The 22,686-nt window shown below is 40.5% G+C and overlaps 1 protein-coding gene across 2 annotated transcripts in view; it reads right to left on the bottom strand.

Moving 5' to 3' along the window:
- Positions 1-22,686, bottom strand: part of WDFY2 (WD repeat and FYVE domain containing 2) — a 156,840-nt gene that overhangs the window by 69,042 nt on the left and 65,112 nt on the right. For both annotated transcript variants that reach the window (XM_020969948.2, XM_078156972.1), the window contains exon 2: positions 11,963-12,030. In XM_020969948.2, coding sequence (XP_020825607.1) covers positions 11,963-12,030 — 68 coding nt within the window. The remainder of the gene's footprint in view (positions 1-11,962; positions 12,031-22,686) is intronic.

Below are 22,686 nucleotides of genomic sequence, written 5' to 3'. Positions count from 1 at the left end.
GACAGGAATTTCAGATGCTTTGGGCAAGCCACTGGGGAAAATATTCCTGACAGACAAGTCAGAGAATCAGATTTAGAGCTGGAGGCAATCTTAAAGATCATCCTGTCTAACCCTCTTATTTTACAGGTGAAGAAACTGAGGCACAGAGAGTGAATCACTCAAATATCACAAGTAATAAATGGCAGAACAAGGATCCTTTGACTCTCAAACCCTCTGCCTCTGGGTTACTTTTGGAGCCTCTCCAACATTTCCCCTCCGGTGCCCCTAACAACTGTTTTAGCACCATCAGAACTACATTATATAGTTAAGATGTGATACTGGCAACACATTATAGACTCATGATCATGTTCATTTGTTATCCTCCCAGTCACTCAGGCTCAGAAACATGACTCCTCCCTCACCCTGCCTCACCTCCATATCTCATCTCTGGCCAAGTCCTCTCTCCTATGTTCCCTCTCCTCGTGTGGGCCCTCATCACTCCACATCTGGACTAGTACAATAGCCCGCTGGGGCTGGTCTCCCTGCCTCACATCTCTCCCTAGTCAAGTCCATCCTCTACTCAGTTGCCACAGTGATCTTCCTAAAAGCACAGGTCTGATTGTATCACCCCTCTATCCAATAAAGTCCAGTGGCTCCCTATTACCTCTAGGATGAAATCCCGTTGGACTTTTAAAGTCTTTCATGATCTGGCTCCTTCCTACCTTTCCAGGCTTCTTATACCTTACTCCCCCCTCCACCTACCCTTTCAGTGATGTTGGCTTCCTTGCTGTTCCACGAACAAGACACTACATTTTTCTCTGGCTATCTCCCATGCATAGACTATACTCCCCCCTCATCTCTTGCTTCCTGGCTTCCTTCAAATCTCAGTTGAAATTTTTCTATAAGAATCTTTAATGCTAGTGGCCTTCCCTTTCTTGATTATCTCCAGTTTATCTTGTATACATATCTTATTTGTACCTGGTTGTTTGCATGTTGTCTCCCTCACTGGACCATGAGCTCCTTCAGAGCAGGGACTGTCTTTAGCCTTTCTTTGTACCCCTGGCACTTAGCACAGTGCCTACCTGGTAAACTGTAGGTGCTTAATAAACACTAGTTGAATGACTGAGTGATTAGAAGGTGAAGAGTGAGGGGCTTGTTTTCACTACCTAAAACACTTGCAGTCACTGAAGGATAAAGAAATGAAGCTGATGAGGCACAGCTATCGGCATCTGTCATTAAAGTTATTTACTGTTTTGAAATTTATAGATTTCTATAACTGACAAGAGCTACTTCTGGCACTAACACCTCAGAAATGAGTAACAAAAGTTATCTCTGGAAAATAATCACGAGTGTGGGTGGCCACATGAGACCTACACCCGGAAGCCAAATGCCAGGCACACCAAACATGAAGGGGGTAAAAGTATTCTAGGAAGATGAGATGAAGTGGCAGGGAGGATGAGGATAAGATAGCAGGCTGGATCCTTTAGCTAGAGATTCAGCCAGGCAATCTCACTAGAACTACCTGTAACTGCAACCAAAAAAAAAAGTTTAAAAAATGACATTTCATGAGTAATTAAGAATTCTGTTGAAGAGGCTGGTGGAGGTGACAGTTTATAATATAATAAATAATCATCCACGCTGAGAGTCTAGAACGTAGAAGAGGAAAGCACTACTCTGCCATCTTAAAACTGCCTTCCAACAGAATATGGGCACAGTACCTGGCTGGAAAATATGAAATTGGAATGTGACTGACTTCAGCTGTATTTCTCTTGACTCCCAAAATATCAAATTCTAACTATGTAGTCCAACTTGGATGAAAATCTTGGGAAAATCTAAAGAACTATCCCCACTATCTTAAATTGTTAATTGCACCGGGAAAATGTGTTCACCTGTATAGTTTACACATTAGCCTATCTCAGTCCAGCGACTGAAGTGTGATACTTTGCCCCTGTGCCTTACCTTAAAACCCTAGGGTTTACACTTTTCTCTAACTTTACCTGGGCTCTTTGGCTAACATATTTTAAAACTCCCCAAACTCTTGAGGAAATAGGGGTTAACAGCACAGGAATCTGTTTTCTGTGCTAGCTGAATACAGATTTGTTATCTCATCGCCTTTCTCTCTCAGAGTGATGACAGAAGCAAGAATTGAATCTGGCAGAGGTTCAGGGGAGCGAGATAATGAAAAGTATAAACGATCCAACAGGAATTTGAACAAGGCTGCAGGAAATGGGGAATAGCACAGGCCTCCAGAGCAGTGGGCCTCTGGGTACCAACGGGTTGTTAAAATTTCATTTTTGAAAATTTAACACATTGCATAAAATTAAGCGATCCCACAACTCCAATGGAGTCTTTGTAACTGAGTGCTGGTACTGAGCCCTAAAGTTTAATGAAGGTTGAAATAAGGAGAACTCACTGCAATGTAATTACCCTAATGAACATGTAATTTAGAAGGGAAGAATCTGAGGGGATGTAAGGGAGGGACAATGATGAATTGAAAGGCAGAACAGATCCAACAGAAAGTCAATAATTAAACAGATCAGAGGGGGACTAGCTGCTTGTACTTGGGTTATATTTTAAAGACAGTTTTCAAAGAACTGTTTTCCCATAGGTGCTTCAAAGAACTCTCTTCTCACCTAGTAAAATTACCCACACTCAACGAAAAGTACCTGACAATATATTCTCAAGACACCTTGATTGGGCCTGAGAGTTGAGGGAGAAAAAAAATCCTAATTTGTATTACTTACAGAGAAACTTCTTTCATTTTAGGACTAATTTATTTTGTCTTTTGCTGACCCACTGAACTGCACACACAGATAAACAGAAGTTTGATATGCTGTGGAACAGTTGGTTTCGATCACATTCTGGGGGTGGGGGGTGCTTTACAACACTAAAAGCCACATTTGGCAGGAAGAACTGATCTTCCTTGTGAAATGTTTTGGTTGGAATTTAAAAACTTAAATAAACATCGGTATTTCTGAGGCCCAAAATACCTTAGGTTTAAAAGGTTCATCCTGGTGAAGTTAAGTGGTAGGGTACTGTGATCCCAGGTCCCTGATTGTATCCTGTAAAGGGTAATAACCTCCCTGGAGCAGGCACTTAACTCCCAGACATTTATTTCACTCACAATGGCTTGTCAGAGGAACACAGACTGGAAGCACAGAGCCTGCTATTTACCTTATTAAACATGCCTATGTTTAGCATTTCAATTGCCAGGAAGTAATAAAAAATCTTTCATCTACATTCAATATATCATGCGGTTTTCTGAAATTCAGAATCTTCTTTTGTTTTAATTCAGACTCCCTGTCAGCAGGGAATCGTAAATTATTTTAAATGTAAAGCACAACAGACTTAAAGTATGCTTAGCTCATGAGAAAAAAAAAAAGGAAATATATAAGTGAAAAAGAGTACTAAGAAGCAAATTCTGTTCACACTTATTTTGGGAAAGGCACTTATTCAGCGACTGTCCATGCTTTCTCTTACTGCCTTGTATGTGTCCTTCCCCTCATTTGCAGCTGACAGTTATCATCAGTCATGATATTGCTAAATTCAAAAACAGCCCATCATGGACAATGAAAGGAAGACTAGCCAGTTCTCATACAGGACAGCACAATAAATAACACCTGCATCAAATAAAGGAGAAACTCTACGAAGTAATAATGGGTTACACCACTAATAACCAAGGACCCACTTAAAATAAGATTCAAATGAAATTTTAACAAAATGAGTAATTCCAAATGACATGTAAGGCTACCTTCTCCAGTGTGGAGAATGACTCCTCACAGTGATGCAAAGATGCTATTAAAAGCAATGCCAAACAAAACAAAACAACAACACAACCCCATGACTTCCTTGTAAATTACTGAAAAGCCACCTGCTCTCCTTAGAGTGGGAGCACTTGCCCTAAGAAGGCTGCACTTTCTCGTAGGCAGTTTCATCCCACTGTGGGAGACACAGAGTGGGCATGACAAAGCAACACATACTCGTAAGTTTTTAAGGATTTGTGGGTTACTATAAACAAATCTATGAGAAACTAGGTTGCTATGTCACTGAATGACCTTACTTGCATGAGTGTTTATGACAAAAGAGGTACAAAAACAATTGGGCACAAGAAATTCAGAGTTGTCTTAAATCCCACCAAGGCTCATCGAGATGGACAGACACACAGCCAGACAGGAAGAAACATTTAAAGACTTGGTCATCTGCCTCACACATGAATCATCGTTGGCCCATACAAACATGAGAAAGCCTTTTGTCAGGCTTATGGGTGCCATTTTGGAAGACATAGGAACAGTCTTCAAGAAAGTGATGGCCACCAGAAACCACATGCATTGGCCAAGAGGTTTGACAGCAACACTAGCAATCCCTACACATACAACCTAGACTTCTTGCCTTTGAAGTGGGCTGTTACGAGAAGTTCAAAAACCTTATACGGGGTAAAGTTGCAAGTTTTGATTGACAACAATCAACCGACATTTTCTGACCAGTGCCTAGTCAGATACCGCTTGCCAGAGATGGGCAGCAGCGCTAACCGACTATAAATTCAGCATTCATGACCATCCAGGAAGAGTAATGCAGAAGCAGACGCTCTCTTCTGAATGCTTCATTTACACCAAAATCATGGTGAGACATAAAGGAGTACAAGCTTGAAATGACGACCCAAGAGCTAGATTAAAAGCAAACAGCATGACAGCTCAAAGTCTGGGATTTCCACCAGGCAGCTTACCATTAGTGTGCATGAAATACACTTCACTGAACCAACCTTCTTTGCCTCAGTTGTCTGCAGATGACCAGCAAAGAGAGAAGGTGGCTGAGAGAAGTAATACAGGCCAAGAATCATGGTGGTGCTGGCCAAGGAACCAAGTGCCAGCCCCCTGAAAACACCCCACATTGTTGAGACGCGGGCAGAAGCTGGAGTTGTGCCACATAGTAATGTATCAGACTGTCCCTGATGCCACCTAGAGTACCGAGAAATAGTACTACCCATTGCACATTGTTCCATAGATGATGACTCTGACCATTTGGTTGAGGCAAGAACTGTAGAGTTGGTAAGAAACAGCTTTTACCATTATCATTATTATTATTGATAATAATAAATATTAATACCAACAGCTAGCATTTACATAACACCTACCATGTGCCAGGCACTTTACAAATATCTCATTTATCCTCACAATAATCTTGGGAGGCAGGAATTGTTATTATCATGGTGCCATAGGAATCAATCTACTTTTCAACATTCTCTGTTGTAGTACTTGGCTATATGGTGACATGCCCATTGTGAAGGGGCAACTGCCCCAAGCCTTGAATGAAAAAATTGCAACCAATTATTTCTAATAATTCTGTGGCAATATCAGCAATGATAATAATGTGTTATTCAATGCCTATTGTTAAGAAATTAAGTGCTTCATTCTATCTAAGTAATATGTTACGGGTACTGAGTCCTAGAGTTTGATGAAGTTGTATTCCTATAACATTTTCACATAATTCAGGCCAGGTTAAATGGCCTTTTTACACATTAGAAGCCAAGGTAGAGAAGTTAAGTGACTTGTCCATCAAGTCAGCAGCCAAAGTGAAAATCCACAATGCCAGTGTCTGAATTCTCAAGCCCAAGGGCTCTATCTTCCAAATATCCTTGGAACTTTGAACCTTAACAGACAGTGGATTTCTTGATGAAAGTTATTACATTAGTGATGTCCCACGCCTAATCCTCACCTCTACCTTCTCCTTCTTCCCTGAAAAGCAATTAGGAAAGGGGGGAAAAAACCCATGTATGTGTAGGTGTATTTAAAATACAGCCAGAGGCCCTATTTGTGCCTGCTTTTGACAATTTCTTTGTTTTGCCTTGTCAGGTCCACTACTTTGCAGGCATACACATTAAGCACATAGGACACAAGGCAAATTTTACAATCACATGCCACATGAAAGGCCAAGAACTAGACAGACCCTATGGCTCTCTAACCATTGCAACCCCATTCATTTACGTGATGCTTTCTTAAGCCTCTTCCTGCCTGCCATACATAGTATTTGACAAAGAAAAGGAAGGGTGAAATTCCCAGCTTGAGCCTGATCCTGGGTAGCAGGTGTTTGCGGTTAGGGAGGGCTTTTCCTCACTGCCAAAGTTATCAGGTGAGGCTTTCTGGGTCCTCCTTGCCAGATGGAATAACACATTTCTCCACAGGTGTTTTGGGATGGATCACCTTGTTTGCCTAAACTGCAAACACAGTATCAGTCACCCATGTAACAAGGAAGGAAAACTATTCTTTCCATGTGTTTTGGCTCAGTGGCCTGATGCAAATGTGGTTGTGGAAAGATTTAGTTAGAAAGCCTGAAACTAGTGATTACATTAGCAACCCAAATGAAAGCTGGCTATGTACCTTTGGGAAGGTCCCAGTCCAGTTCTCAGCCCTATACACTCTCCTGGTTGAGAATGAGTTAAAGAGCAAACTAAATCATCTCTAATTTTGTTCTGTTCTGTTTTGGGGATGGGCAGAATCCTAGGGAAGAGGCAGCTAAGTGGGCCAGTGGGTACAGGGGCATGGTGCCAGGAAGACCTGAACTCAAATCCACCTTCACACACTTGCTAGGTCTATGACCCTGGGCAAGTCACTTAACCTCTGTCTGCCTCAGTTTCCTCAAAGGTAAAACAGGGATAATAATACCACCAACCTTGCAGGGTTGTTGTGAGGATCAAATGAGAAAATAATTGTAATGCACTGGCACATAGTGCTTAATAAATCCATCCTTTCAGTCAGTAAATATATAATAGTAAGTCAATAAGCATTTATTAAGTACTTATTGTGTACTAAGCTCTGGAGATACAAAAAGAAGCAAAAGACAATCCTCGTCCAGTTCACAATCACTGATATAGGCCCTCTTTGAGAGGCAGCTCCCTCTCCAATGCTGATCTGCAACTATTCTACAGCACATGGTCTTTGTTTATGAGAAGTGAAGCTACCTGCCCGGGGTCACACCACCAGTAAACATCAGAGGCAGTACTTTAGTTCAGGTCTGCCTGACTCTGAGTTCAATTCTCCATTCATTCTGCCACCCTGCCTTTACAGATAGTTGGCATAACCCTAAACTTTCCTTAAAATCAGAGTGGGGGAAAGATAACACAGTCAGGAGGACTAGAAATTTAGTATTTTTTCTGGCACCTGGTTTCTTGGGCATCACTGTCAACTTAAGACCATAAGGAAGTTGGCGGGAACATGACTGATTCCCTTCCTTTTCCAAAAGCATAACACCCAAGAGGAAAAGAGCACATGACAACCCAGAGATGCAGAATGAGGACTTCGAGGAGAGTCAGCCTTCTGACCACCAGATGTCTGTTCTCTCCCTCTCTCTCTCCCATCCCATCTCCCTCTTTCTCTCCCCTTCTCTCTCCTTCTTCCTATCACTTTACTCACTCTGATTTATGAATTTCTTCCTCTGCTTCTGTGTCCCCAAACCCCACAACCTCATGGATCACTGACTTCTCCTTCTCTGCCTCTCATTCCTCTTCCAACTCTCTTTAAATTTTTCAAATCCTATAAAACAATCTCCTCTCCTATCTGGGTCATAAAAAATACAAAATCTTAAAAAAAAAAAGGACAAAAATATACAAAATAAGTTAATCTGTAAATATGTATGGAAAATATCTTTCTTTCTTGATTTCTTTCGTATTTAAGAATACCAGCTCTCTACAGACTTACTCTTTACATATATGTATGTATGAGTCCATGTCTATTATTTTTATACTGTCTAGACCCTATGATGACAAGGTGGGAGCACCCCCCCCAAAAAGACAATAAATATTATTCAATGATTATATATAGAATATGTTTTATGTTGAGGGGTTACAGAGTACATTATAGCAGAATCATAAAATAACCAACTTCTCTCCATTCCAACAGTCAGAGGACGGTTTCTGGATGACTACTTGGCAGGAAACATAATCTGTTTCCTTTCTGTGATAGTAAGACGTCTCCCACTCTCTCAAGTTAAGCCATGTTTACGTTCCTGCCTCTAATAGTCCAATTTCTGACTGAAGTGAAATACACAGATGGTGGGTTTTCAATATCAAGTACTGGAAAATGAAGGGGTTAAAGTCATCACCGTAGATGTGGGGGGGTGTGTGTAGGAGAGACAGAGACAGAAAATACTTAAAGCTTGCCCAGCTCAACAAGGTCTTGATCACATGGTTTTTGAAACTTCTTCATTTATTAATCATTTTCCTTTACACTATGCTATCTTCCCAAATAAATACCCTACACATGCACGCACACAAGCGCATACACACACATACACATACACACACACACACATGCATGTGTATGTAGAGAAAGCAGTTCCAACATGGTTAACATGGTGGAAAGTTGACTAGGAATCACAAAGCTCTAGATCTAAGTCATGACACAATGTAACATTTCTCATCTATGTGAATTTGAGTCTTTTAATATCTCTAGGACTCAGTTTCCCCATCTGTAAAAGGAAATCCCTGCCCTCTATTTCAGAGGAATGTTGTGAGGATCAAGGGAGATACTCTATGGAAAATACTTTGCAAACACTTAAGGGCTACATATGTAATAAAGAACAAGTGTAGCTAGAGTGTAAGCAATCATTCATTCACCCTGGTCATTGAATTGTATGAAAATCACTTTTTCTCCTTTCCTAGAGGCATGCTAACCCACCAGGGTGTAAATATATAAATATAAAATCCTCCATATTAAGTCCATATCTAGCCCACCAGGAGAATGTGTTAGATGCAGAAATATGGGGATAGGGACTGGTTCTGTGATTTCACTGGTGGGGAGAGCTCCCAGAAAAGAATTCCCTCTAACAATGCTAGGCACCACGTTCTCCTCAATTCAGAATCTTGGAGGTTATGACTTGCCCAGGATCACACACATAGACAGAACGTGTCAGGGGTAGGACTTGAAACCAACCTGGCTGAAAGGTTAGTTTTCTGGGATGTCATGATGCTTCTTGTGTTATTTGTAAGCTGATGAAAATATTTCTTCAAGGGCAAATGCCTACGAAGGATGCCAGATTCTGGGTATGCGGTGAAAAAACTGGACCTTGGATCAAAGGACTTAAACTCAGATGTCCATAATGGACAGGACTGTCACTGTCCTACCTTTGGGGTACTTCAAACCAGGGGGCGAATCTAGCAGCCTGAGCAGCTTCCAGGAACTACTCAAACCCTGTTTCCTTGGTTCATTCCTCGCTAAAAAGAACAACATTTTCAGAGTGAGGATTCAGAGATCAACCAAATTGTGTTTTAAAAATCCCTGGAATACTATCCTTCCTAATCTTCCCACATTAAATTCTCTGGCTTCTTTGAATAATCAGTTCAAGCACCACCTCTTCCTTTTTTTTTAAATTTTATTTATTTTGTTTTTAATTTATGGAATAAAACAAGCATTTCCATAACATAGTGTAATTAAAAAAAAAGACTGCACATGAACCTGCAAATCTATTGTGTACAACTTGCTATTTCACTTAAATATATAATGTTATCATGTAAATTTCTTTTTTTCCCCTTTTTTTCTCACCCCCCCACCCTAGAGATGGCTACCACTAGACACAAATATGTGTGTGTGTGTGTATACATATATATATATATATATATATATATATATATATATATACACACATATATATGTAAAATCATTTCATACATACTTCTATTCATCAGTTCTTTCTCTTATATGCAGATAGCATATAAAATACCTGGGAATAAACCCACCAAAACAATCCTAGGAAGTATATAAACAAAAGCATAAAAAAACCACTTTTATACTAATAAAATCAGATTTAAATAATTGGAGGAATATTAATTGTTCATGGATAGGCAGGGCCAATATAATAAAAATGACAATTTTATCTAAACTAATTAAATACTTAGAAAATGCTTAGAAATGCCATCCCAACTAAATTGCCAAAAAATATTTTACTGAATTAGAGAAAATAATACAATTCCTTTGGAAGAACAAAAAGTCAAGAGTATCAAAGGAAGTAATAAAAAAAAAAAAGCAAAGGAAGGAGGTTTAGCAGTACCAGATCTTAAACTATATTACAAGGTGCCACCTCTTTCTTACAGAAAGCTTTTCCTAGTAATCCCCACCCTCTACTCACCCCGAGCTGCTAGTGCCTTTCTCTCTAAGATTCCCGTATATTGACTCAGTATCCTTCCTAAATGTACTGGTTTATGTTTATATTACATTTATATTCCCATTAAAATGTAAGCTCTGTGAGGGCAGGTTTGTTTTTGCTTTCTATTTATACTCCTGGTGCTTAGGACAGTGTCTGGCACACAGTAAGCTTGTTGATTAAAAACAACAACATTAAAATTCCTAAGGAAAGTGATATATCCAGTCTCTCCTATCCACATATATCTTGTAGCTAAATAGTCCTTTCATCATTATTTCACCTTCAGTAACAGAAAGATCCCTTCTTTACATGTTGGTCCCCCATGCAACAAGGTGTCCAAATGAAAAGCGGAGGGAAAGAGATCCTACGTGAGTACCCGAGAACCTGTCCAAGCTGCCCTCTTCAATGTTCACTCAGCTTTTCAACGTTCCTTCTCAAAGGTACCAGCCTGATTTAGACATAATATCCCGGATGGGGACTCACCAGGGCAGAATGCAGAAGGACTGTCACATCCCTCACCTGGGAAGAACACATTAGCTTTTCTGGGCTGCCATAGCACATTTCCAACTCACACTGGGCTTGCACTTCATTCAAATGCCTTGGCATTTTCTTAAAGAAACCCTACCTGATTCTCTTTCACCTGTACTCTCATTCAGATTAATGCCTGCCATGGGTGGCATGAAAGGTAATCAGAAGATAGAACTACTCTTTTAATTAAGAAAAGAGGCCTATTTTTGAAAAGGGTGAAGATGTCTGCCAGGCTTCGTTGTCTTTCTATAACATGCAATAGTTTTTAAAACATAAGAGACTTTCTAAGTGCTTAATACACAATTTAAAAAATGGAATACTTTCAAAGTATGTTGCTGGTGTACCTCATTAAAACATCTCTTTTAATATATTCATAAATAATAAAGTTACAATAAACCACTATGTTTTAAATAAATGTTTTCTTTTTTTGCTAGAGCATAAGCCAGAAATTCACTGTGCAGAATAGATTTACTGCATTTTGTAAAAAATTTCAAAAGGTTAAGCTATATAGCATACCACTACCACCACTAATAATAATAATAATAACAGTTAACATTTATGTAGCGCTTATTGTGTGCCATGCACTTTACAATTAACATCTCATTTAGTCTTTACAACAACCCTGGGAGGTAGATGCTATTATTATCTCCATTTTACAGATGAGGAAACTGAGGCAAACAGAGGTCAAATCCCTTGCCCAGGGGTCACCTGTTTGTAAATGTCTCAGGCCAGATTTGAACTCAGGTCTTCCTGATTCCAGGTCCAGTGCCCTAATCGCCGTACCAACCTAAGTGCTCCTCCATGAGGAATATGGATGACAGAGCAGTTTTCCAAAGCAAGAAAATATTTCCTAGGTAAATTTCTATTTTAGGGGAATGAGACAGGCTCTAAAATTGTCAATTTTCAGTCCTGACAAAATCTTTTATAGAAACAAATGCTAAATGTTATGTGTCTTAGCTTTGGTTGATTGGTGTAACAATAATCTAAGGAAGATTTTCTGTCATGAGTGTAATGGTGGGCCAAGTCTGAAGAGTGGAGGGAAGCAATTTATATAAAGTAAAACAAGGAGATGAGGTAGGGAGGCCCGCTGTAATCAAAGACTCTGCATTTCACGGCCATTCTTCCATTTACTTCATTCAGAAGCTCTGAATGGGTAGTCTAACCCAAAATGATAATTTGGGTATTTTACATTCTGAGCATTTCAGAGCCTCAAACTATCCAATGTTGTCCTGTTATATGATAACTACTCCCATTACCCAATCCTCCCTGTCCAAGAGGAAAGAAGAGGAATATTCTTAGAAGTGGGGGGATTAAATATACTTACAAGGCATTGCATGGTAGATGCTTGGCCAGTACTGTCCATTGTCTCTCTTCAGCCATACCCGGACTGTTCTAGAAAAGAAGGACACTGGCATTAAATCAGGATGAATTGTAGGACTGGTGAGAGCTTCCTGGTTCACCATCCCAGAGCCAAACCTCTTGAGTAATTTGAGGCAAACAGTACCAGGAGGTTTATGTGGATGCTACATGTCATCGTTCTTATTCTAAAGAAGTCTAAACCTTAAAAAAAAATTGACATTATATTTAAATGGAAGATTCTGCCTCTGTGGCCGCTGTCCAGAATACAGATTTATTTTCTAAGGCTGGCAATAAGCATAATGGAATCCATATGGTGAACAGTGATTCTCTAGCATCCTACTGAAACATGACGGAACATATGAAAGCCATGTGCATGCAATATAAGGAGTCAGGAGTAGGTGGGGAAGAGCGATTGGGCAGGGAAGTTTGTGAACTACTAAGAAGTGTGTACTAATAGCACCTCGCCAAAGGGACGGCTTTCTGGGGTACAGAGAGACCAGGTGAGAGATCAGAGAAAGGAAGCTTCTTTTCAGCTCTGCGGCCTAGAGGCATCAGCTTCTAAGACCGTACAATCACAGGATGACAAACAAATCTGAAGCTAGGAGAGACAGGCCTCAGAGGTCAACTAGTCCAACCAACCCCCACATTTTATAGGCAGGAAAAAGACGCCTCAGGGCCCAAGATCTCACAAATGGGTATCAGAGGCAGGTTCTGAACCCAGTGCCTCGGAGTACTATTTATTATAACTAACATTTATGTAGCACTTTAAGGTTTACAAAATGCTTTATATGCTTTATTATTAAAGTTTTTGAAACATATATTGAGGAATTTTTTTTTCAAAATTGAGATGACTATCATTATTGCTACTAGGCACAGTACCTTCCCTTACTTTGCAAAAGTTCGAAACCCAGGCAGGATCTTTACTTCCTTTGGTAATCCAAAAAGCTGAAATCACTGACCTGAGAGATCACACATTCAAACAAGACAACCGCTTTGTACAAATTCTCTTACTAAAAGGCCTTATCTGTTGGTAAGGATAGGTCTCTTCTAGTTCCAACACTCTCTAATTAGATTTTTTAATTGTAATTTTTTATAAAATGCTAAAGCATACCTTTACTATAATTTCTGATTTAAGCCTCTAAAATCTCTAGATCAAACATCTACTAAGATAAAATTAGTTATAATATTCCTTTTTTAATACTGCAGGTATATTAGACCAACATTTTAATAGCAATGAATTTAAAATTTAAGATAAAATTTATTTAATCTGCCTTCACTTTCCTGGGGGTCAAGAAGGTTATAAAGAGGTTTTATTGTAAATGAAAAGATCTTTAAAAGGAAGTTGTGGTAAAGTCTTGAGTAATTAGAAAATCGATACCCAAATGCAAGAAAATAGACAGTGAAATATATCTCACTTGGTTAGGGGTGGGAAAGGAAGGGGACAGGGGAAGCCTTAGACAGTAATGCTGAATATATTGTCAGACCTAGTCACTATACCCATTGTTTCTTCAAAACTGTTTTTCTTTGTCACAACAGAGTGAGCAGTTGGGGTGGTGGGAGAAGGGCACAGAGAATGTACAGAAATAACAGTGATATATGAACAAGAAACATCAATAATACTTTTTGAAAAACAAACAGGCAGGTGATGGTGAGTTTCAAATCTATACATAAACATTTTAGCTTGGCTAACAAGATTTTTCAAAGAAATCCAAGAGATATCTCTGGTAAATTTAAATGCCACTTAATCAGAATTAAGGGTGAGCTTTTCCCAGAAGAAATTTTTATTTGAAAAGCTTCCCCACCCCCATCTCCCCAAGCACTTCAATATTAAATTAATTCCTTCATCACTGGGCTTTTTACAAAGAAACAAATAGTGTCACTGTGACTGATGACCAAATTTTAGCCAGCAGAGGTCACTGCATTAAACATAAAACTAGGGAAGTCAAGAATCACAAACAATTCTAAAAATTGACTCACCCCTGTCTAAGTGAGTGTCTCTTCTCCATACCCAGCTGATCAATAGCCACTATCCCACTGCAGCCTGAAGAGCTTTAGGCTGGTCACATGCATTGCCTGCCAAAGCAGTCCATTCTCCTTCTGGATCATTTTATCAGACACTCCCACTCCTTGTTCCCTGTCCCCTGACTCTATGGTAGATCTCTTTGGGGATACTATAAATTTATCCTATCATCCTGTGCAGTGGCACATAATGCACTCAGATCAATGTCTGGGCAAACTGTCCTCAGTTTCCCTCTTCCAATCCTTAGGGCAGGCCTAAAACTGTGCTGCCCTTGTTTATTATTAAGTATTACCACTACTTTTCATAATGGTAATTTCCAGAAAACTACATCCTCTTAATCTCTAGTGAATTCAACTGAACGTGTCAGTAAGAAAAAAAAGTGGTGCAACCTTTTATTCAAGCCTTTTATTCTATTAAAACTAAAATATTTTAAAACAAACTAATGATAAGACGAGGGGAGTCTTTCCTTACAGCATACACAGTGTAATTAACTGTCCTCTTCTTCAACACCTGTGACTGTTAGGCAAGGGAATTAATTCTATGTCCACAATGTAATGCAGTCCTTTGCAAGAAAAACAAAAAACAAGACTGGAAAAGTGTCCTGACACTCAGTTTGCTTTTGGAAAACCACCACTGGACTGGGAGTTAGGAGACCTAAGCACTAGCTTAATTCTGCCACTAACTAGTTATATGACCTTAGGCAAATCAACTAAATTCTCTGAGCCTCAGTTTCCTCAACTATAAAATGAGCAAGCTGAACAAAATTAACTCTAAGAACCCTTTCTAGATCTGATGACTGATTCAATACTAATTTAATATTCATATGAAATACATAAGCAAGCTTGTATTTTCCAACCTATGATGTCTTATAGAGATTGAGACCAGAGCTGAGCTGGCAGTTCTGAGTGATGCCTTTAGCATGGGGTGGTGGCATAAGGAAAGACATTTCCTCCTCCCTGCTCTGCTCTAATGCTAACTCTGGCCCTTATGGTGACTTTAACCCCTGCCATCATGATTTCACAGAATCCTAAAATCCTGGACGTGGAAGGGACCTCAACAATGATCTAACCCATCCCTCTCATGTTTTAGGAGAGTAAACAGGTCCCCAAAGAGGTGTGGTGACTCAATGATAGCTCATGTTCTCTCTCTGTGACTCTGTCTTTCACTGTCTCTGTCTCTCTTACCCACAGGTTGCAATATATAGTTGACTAGGTTTGCCACATAGCACACAAATAAGATTGTCCTTTATTTATCTGCAAATAAATTTTACTGACCTTTTGTTTTTAAAGCATCCATATTTACCATTGTAACCTTCATCATCTTTCTTGACCTTTGAGTTGACATGCCCCCCTGCCCCCTCTGCTTCAATGACAGTGCTCTCTCCTTGTTCTGTCTGACCACTCTACCAAAGTATCCTTTGCTAAATCATCATCCATATCCTGCCCCCTTATCCTATCCCAGACCCACTTCTGCTCCCTTTCCGCAAAAGTTTTCTTGAAGATTCAATCCATTTTTGTGGATTCAAGGACCATCTCTGTGCTGGCAATTTCCAAATCTCTACATCCACACCAAAACTATGTATCCAAACCTAACATCTCTTCTGAAATCTTGTCCCATATTCTCCACTGCCTCTTGGGTATCTTTTCTTGAGTGTCCCATACGTAGTGCAAACTCAATATGCCCAATGGAATTCATTAACTTCCATGTCTAAATCTAGAATCCTCGGATACTCCCCCAATGAACATACTCCTCTCCTAAACTTCCCTTATTTTGATGGAAGGTGCCATCATCCTCTGAAGTCATCCAGATGTGTAAGTTCACTGTCACCCTTCATTCTTCTTTCTCCATCATACCCTATATTCAATCAGTTTCCAAGACTTTGATTCTACCTCCACAATATCTGACATATATATCCTTTCTCTCTACCCACACAGTTACCACCCTAGTTCCAGAGCCTACCCCCTCTCACCTGGACTATACTATAACAACAGTCATCTAGCTGATCTCCTGGTTTCCAGTTTCTCTCCTTCCCAATCTATTCTCCACAAAGCTACCAAAATAGGTTTTATGATATCATTCCCTCATTCAAAACTCTTGAATGGCTCCCTTTTGCCCAAAGAATAAAATATAAACTCAATTTGGCAGTAAAGGTTTTCCACACTCTGGCTCCTATCCATCTTTCATCAACTTTGTGTTCTAGGCAAATTGCAAATAGCTATTCCCCAAACTAGATTTTTCAACTCCTATTCTCTGGGCATTAACATGAACCATTCCCTTGGCCTGGAATGCAATCTCTCTCCTCATTTCCAACTCTGAGAATCCTTATTTTCTATCAAAGGTCATCTCAGATACCACCGGCCTCATGAAGTCTTCCTTTCATTCCCTAAGTTTTTCTTAGTGATCCCTCTCTAGCCTCAATCTTCCTTGCAGTATACTCATTTGTGTACAACAATGATGTGTCCTCCTAGTAGAATGTAAACTCCATCAGGGCAGAGATGGTTTTGTTTTTATTTTTGTGTCTTGCACACCTAGTATAATGTAGCACATAATAGATGCTTGGTAACTGTTAACTTGAATAATGAGCCTGGTCAGATATGGCCAAGCACTACTGCCAGCACACAAATCCTTCTCTCCTAGCCTCTGCCAAAAAACTGAAATCCCTTATCCAAAAATCTGGTGTTTTCTTAGAACATTATCTGCCTCTCTCTTTTACCCCAGCATATTTTTGCCTGTACATACTCGTGCACATGTTCAACACCCATCATAAGATTTTAACCTTCTTGAAGGCAAGCAATGGTTATTCCCCTTTGTATCCAGAGCAAAGAGCAGGTGCCAAATGATTCCTGAACTTCATCTATTCTCAACTGGCCTGGAAAGTTATCTGACAGAGTTAGCCTAGCCTGAAGCCCGGGGCTTGGGATAAGCCGATTCCCCCTTCTACCCTATTGTCATGGTCCCAACTCAGGGCCACAAATAGCAAATGAAATACCTCTACAGACACCTCCACCCCCAAATAAACAAAACTGAAGCCAACATCCCCTGTAGCCTGGCATAACATCAAGTAATCATTTGGAACAAGACCTCCTATATGTCAGTCAGTTCCACTTCTCCCAGGATACCTATCTGTATATGAATGGCCTGAAAAACAAGCAGCCAGTGAAACTAAGAAATATTCTGCACCCTTGCACTGTGTACCAAAAAGCTATCTATATAGGTCTCTTTTCTGAGAGAAGGGGAGACTGGGGGTGGAGGCAAACAGGATACCACAGGTTGCTAAGCTACTGAATAAAGAAAGACAGGGGCGTCTACCCATGTTGAAATTCAGGCTTTAAAAAATCTGTCCTAGGATGATGCAACCCTCATTAGTTACCATAGCAATGAGGCTTATTTCTTTGGGGACAACTGTTATTTCTGTTACCAATGAAATTACTTTGGGGAAACACTCTCCCCAATGTTTTAAAGACCCTGAATTCCTCAAGGGGTATTTTCCCAGCAGATCACACACTGCAAAAGTAACATGAGCTGAAGTCACCCTGCTGGAGGACAATCCCTAGCGAGCCACCCAACTAATGCACAAACTTGAGCAATAACATGCCAGTGAATGTTTGCTGGCATGTGGATATGTTTTTAATGGTGGATTTTTTTTTTCCTGAGAGAGAGAGAGAGAGAGAGAGAGAGAGAGAGAGAGAGAGAGAGAGAGAGAGAGAGAAATGTGATAGAAACTCAGGGGGAAAAAAGTAAAGTATTCTCTCTGATAATGAAGAATGGAAACCAAGGTTTATGCACATTTACACTCATGAAATAAACATGCAAAGCTTTTTGTATTACAAATCTCTCTTATGCTGAATGGATTCACATAGATGAAGCAGAGACTGCTATGTCTACGTTGGGTGGGTGGGTAATAAAATAAGTGGATTCTGGATTGAGGCTCTCCAACCAAGCACATACTGTATAACTGCTAGGCCACTCTGTCGAGTACCTGGGTTCCAAACATTCATCCGGATCTACCCCACCTCGATCCACCTATATGAACAGCAGCACTGAGCATCTTGTCCTTTCTGCTTCCACCTCTGCCCAAACAGGCCCCCAGTCAAACCCACAAAGCTCCGGGGAGTCTATCCCAAACCCCAAATCAAAGCTATGGAAGCAAATATGAAGATAGTTCTTTTCAGTGAAGTTTCACTTATAGTGGCTGGGAATGCTTTGGAATAACCCCATCCTACATAAACATCCTTGAGATAATCAACAACCAATACAAAACTGAAGCTGTATTAGAGCTGTATTAGACCAACATCTATAAAATTCTCCAAGAGTATAAAGTCTCCCTAAAACCATCTATAGCTCCCTTGGACACACTGTGCCAGAGCCTTGAGTGGAAAAGTAGGATCAAAATTGGTCAACATCTCACATGTTTGGCTTTGTGGATAATGTATTTTATTTCTAGATGCTATCCTAGGGCTCCCAGAAAAGTCACTGCACATTACAGAGATAAACTAAGATAAACAGAGATAAAGTAGCACAGGGGCAAATGTTTAACAACCAGCTCTTCAGAAATATAAATGTGTGTGTATTTTATATATGTCTATGTGTGTGTATTTATATATATATATATATATATATATATATATTCATACACAACACATAAGTTTAATATGCATTATTAACATTTTCCTATCACTTTCTAAGATCTAGACCAAAAACAAAACAAAATCAAACAATCAAGCCCTAATTTTTAGTTTGACAATTTCTGAGGTAAATTCTAACACTGGAAACTTAATAATTAGCTCCTGTCCAAATTGGCTCCAGCACACATGCCTGCCAGGAAATGAATTTTGACCAAACATACAGGATTTGCAGTAAATGCTGCTTACAAGCATAGTGCTTATAGATGACTTGGAGATTGAGATGTTGGAATATTTTTCCTTCAGTCACTGTCCTATCTTAGTTACCTGTCTCAAACTCCTGTGGTAACTGGCAAGTGACAAAGCAGCACGTGTGGATACACTGGGAGCTGTAGTCACAACCCTGCACATCGGTGACCCAGGCCATAGGGTCATTTCTCACTGGAAGCAGCAGTGGGATTTGGCAGCCCCTGGGTGTCTGAAAGGCCTTTTAAAGATCATGCTGCTTACCTCCTGGTGTGAGGAAGGGGCTAGAAAAGGTGCCCTAAAAATCATCTGTTTACCAACCCTGGCCAGATTACCGTGGCAGGCGGGGAATCCCACTCTGTGGTGGAAACACAAAAAAATACACAAAAACATCTGAAAAGACAATTCCACTCACCATCGGCATATGGAATGTGTGCGCACTTATAAACAACACAAAATCCAGTAGACCCGAAACCTCTTGTTGCAAGAGAACTCAACAGGCATCACATCCAAATAGCAGCCCTGAGTGAAACAAGGCTGGCAAATGAAGGTCAGCTTACTGAAGCTGGAGCTGGATACATGTGTTTTTGGAGCGGCCGCAGTGAAGGGGAGCAACCAGGAAGATGGTTTGGTTTTGCAATCGAAGCTAATCTAGTCAACAAGCTCGTATGCCTACGAAAGGAGCGAATGACAGGCTCATGACAATGCGATTGCCACGTGCAGGAAAACATCACCCCACCATCATCAGTGCCTATGCTCCCACCAGGAGAAACCCTGATGAGGTTAAAGAAAACTTTTATGAACATCTGGAGACCCTTATCATCAATGTGCTAAAAGAAGACAAGTTTATAATTCTGGGTGACCTTAATTCAAGAGTAGGCTCAGACTACCAGACTTGGCAGGGAGTTCTAGGGAGGAATGGAGTTGGAAACAGCAACAGCAATGATCACTTATTACTGAAGACCTATGCATCTCATGACCTCATCACCAACACTGTCTTCCATTCACAAAAATGCAATAAAACTTCACATAAATATACCCTTGCAGCAAACTTTGGCATTCAACAGACTGATTGTAAGGAGAAGAGGCAGACAGGATGTGAGTGATGAAGGCAATGTCTGGTACAGAGTGCTGGACTGATCATAGACTTATTCTTGCTAAGCTAAACATTTGCATTCAATAAAAGTGTTCCCAAGGCAAAATGACTACTAGAAGAACTAATATCAACAGATTAGAGCTCTTCTCTGAGTGGGAACAGTTTGTTGCTAATTTGGAGGGAAGTTGAGCCAACCAACAGTTATCAACAGTGGAGCAGAAAAGGAGTGGGCAGCTTTCAGAGATTTGGTGTACAGCACTGCATTTGCTCATCTGGGTCAGAACACTTGCAAACATCAAGACTGGTTTGATGAAAATGATGGGGAAAAATGAGAACTCCACAGGGTTTACCAGTAGGATAGTTTGTCCATCTCTAAGAAGGCGGCATGTAATTCCATCACAAGTAAACTACTAAACTAGGAGTGAAGTTCAAAGAGATGCAGGACTCTTGGCTCAGTAAGAAGGCAGATGAAATTCAGTTTTATGCTGATAGTAACAATCCAAAGCACTTTTATGATGCCCTGAAGCTATTTATGGTCCAAAGACCTATGGTGCTTCTCAACTACTCAGTGCTGATGGAGCCACACTGATTAGTGATAAGGACACGATCCTAGAGAGATGGGCTGAACACCTGCACAATGTTCTCAACAGACCATCATCAGTCAATGCTGAAGGCATTGATCATTACCTCAGTTTGAAGTCAATCTTTCTCTATCTGAACTTCCAACTGAAAAAGAGGTTTTGAATGCCTTTAAGCTCCTTTCATGTGGCAAAGTGCCTGGTGCTGATTCTATTCCAGCTGAGATTTACAAGACAGGGAGTCCACTGCTCATACAAAAGCAAACTGAAATCTTCTGGGTTCTGTAGCAAGAGGAGGTTTTCCCCCAGGAGTTCAAGGATGCCTCCATTGTCTGTCTCTATAAATGTAAAGGAAATAGACTGTCCTGTGACAATCACAGGATGGTCTCCTCTTAGTCATTGCTGGCAAGATTCTTGCCAAAGTCCTCCTTAATGGGCTGATCCTTCACCTGGAAGACGGTCATCTACCTGAGAGCCAATGTGGCTTCAGAAAAGGCCGAGGAATGGTCCATATGGTATTTGCTGCCTGACAACTCCAGGAGAAATGCCAGGAGCAGAACAAAGATATGTATACAATGTCTGTAGATATGACTAAGGCCTTTGATACTGTCAGTCGTAAGGGCTTATGGAAAATTATGTCAAAATTTGGTTGGCCAGAGAAGTTCATCAGCAGTGTACATCAATTTCATGACTGCATGCTTCCCCAGGTTCTGGATAATGGACGATGCTCTTGTGTTTTCCCAGTCACCAGTGGAGTGAAACAAAGCTGTGTGTTTGCTCCCATGCCTTTTAGCATGAGTTTTCTCCATATCAAATGTCATCATGTATCAGCTACCACACTATGGTAAATTCTTCACCTTGAAAAGACTACAAGCCTAAGACCAAAGTGGAGGGAATGCTGGTGCATGATTTTCTGTTTGCAGATGATTGTGCATTCAATGCAGCTTCTGAAGCTGAGATGCAACAAAGTATGGATCCATTCTCTGCTGCCTGTGCTCATTTTGGCCTAACAATTAACACCAAGAAAACACAGGTGCTCCATCAGTCAGCACCACACCATTTCTCCATGGAATCATAGGCTACAGCAGATGGAGAAGTTTTGAATCCTATGGATAAGTTTATTTACCTTGGTAGTATACTTTTCAGGGATGTATATACACTGATAATGAGGTTGATGCACACATTACCAGAGCTGGCTCAGTGTTTGGGAGGCTCCAAAGGAAAGTATGAGAGAGAAGAAGTATTAGACTGACTACCAAACTGAAGGTCTACAGAGCTGTTGTGCTGACCTCATTGCTATATGCCTGTGAAACCTGGACAGTATACAAGTGCCATGCCAGAAAACCGAATCACTTCCATTTGCATTGTCTTAGGAAGATTCTGAAGATCACTTGGCAGGATAAGATAGCAGACACTGAGGTCCTTTCTTGAACTAAACTGCCAAGCATTCAAACTCTGCTTCAGAGAGCACACCTCCAATGGGCTAGCCACACTGTTCAAATGCAGAACGTTTGCTTGCCAGAAAGACTATTTTATGGAGAGCTCACACAGGGCACTCGTTCAGACGGTGGTCAGAAGAAGTGATATGAGGACACTCTCAAGGTCTCTCTTAAGAACTCTGGAATTGACATGGGAGACATCGGCATAGTACCATTCAGCATGGTGTGCCTTCGTCTGAGAAGGTGCTGTGCTCTTTGAGCAAAGCAGAATTGAAACAGCTCAAGAGAAACACAAGACAGGCAAACTTGGAGAATCCACCCCAAAGGTTCACATGGACTATTCATGCCTGACCTGTGGCAGAACATTCCAAGCTCGTATTGCTCTGACCAGCCACAATCGGACACAGTGAACCTTGACTCTAGCGTAGTGATGTCGTTTTGGTTGTCTTTGATAACAAAGGACAACAGCAAGAACGAGAATTCTGTAAGGACAATAACAACATGAATGGAGAACTGACTGGAAGATGCAAAGGGGACAGAATTGGTCTCAACTGCTTTGTGACTGAGTATACTCAATTAGGTACAACAAGCATTGGTATTTTCTTGGGGGGGGGATGAGGCAATCGGGGTTAAGTGACTTGCCCGGGGTCACACAGCTAGCAAGTGACAAGTATCTGAGGTCAGAATA

This window comes from Phascolarctos cinereus, unplaced genomic scaffold (genome assembly GCF_003287225.1).
Source record: "Phascolarctos cinereus isolate Bilbo 61053 unplaced genomic scaffold, phaCin_HiC Scaffold_726;HRSCAF=1367, whole genome shotgun sequence".
NCBI classification, from domain to species: domain Eukaryota; kingdom Metazoa; phylum Chordata; class Mammalia; order Diprotodontia; family Phascolarctidae; genus Phascolarctos; species Phascolarctos cinereus.
Note: the sequence above shows the minus strand (reverse complement) of the source record. Positions and strands in the feature narration are given on the sequence as shown.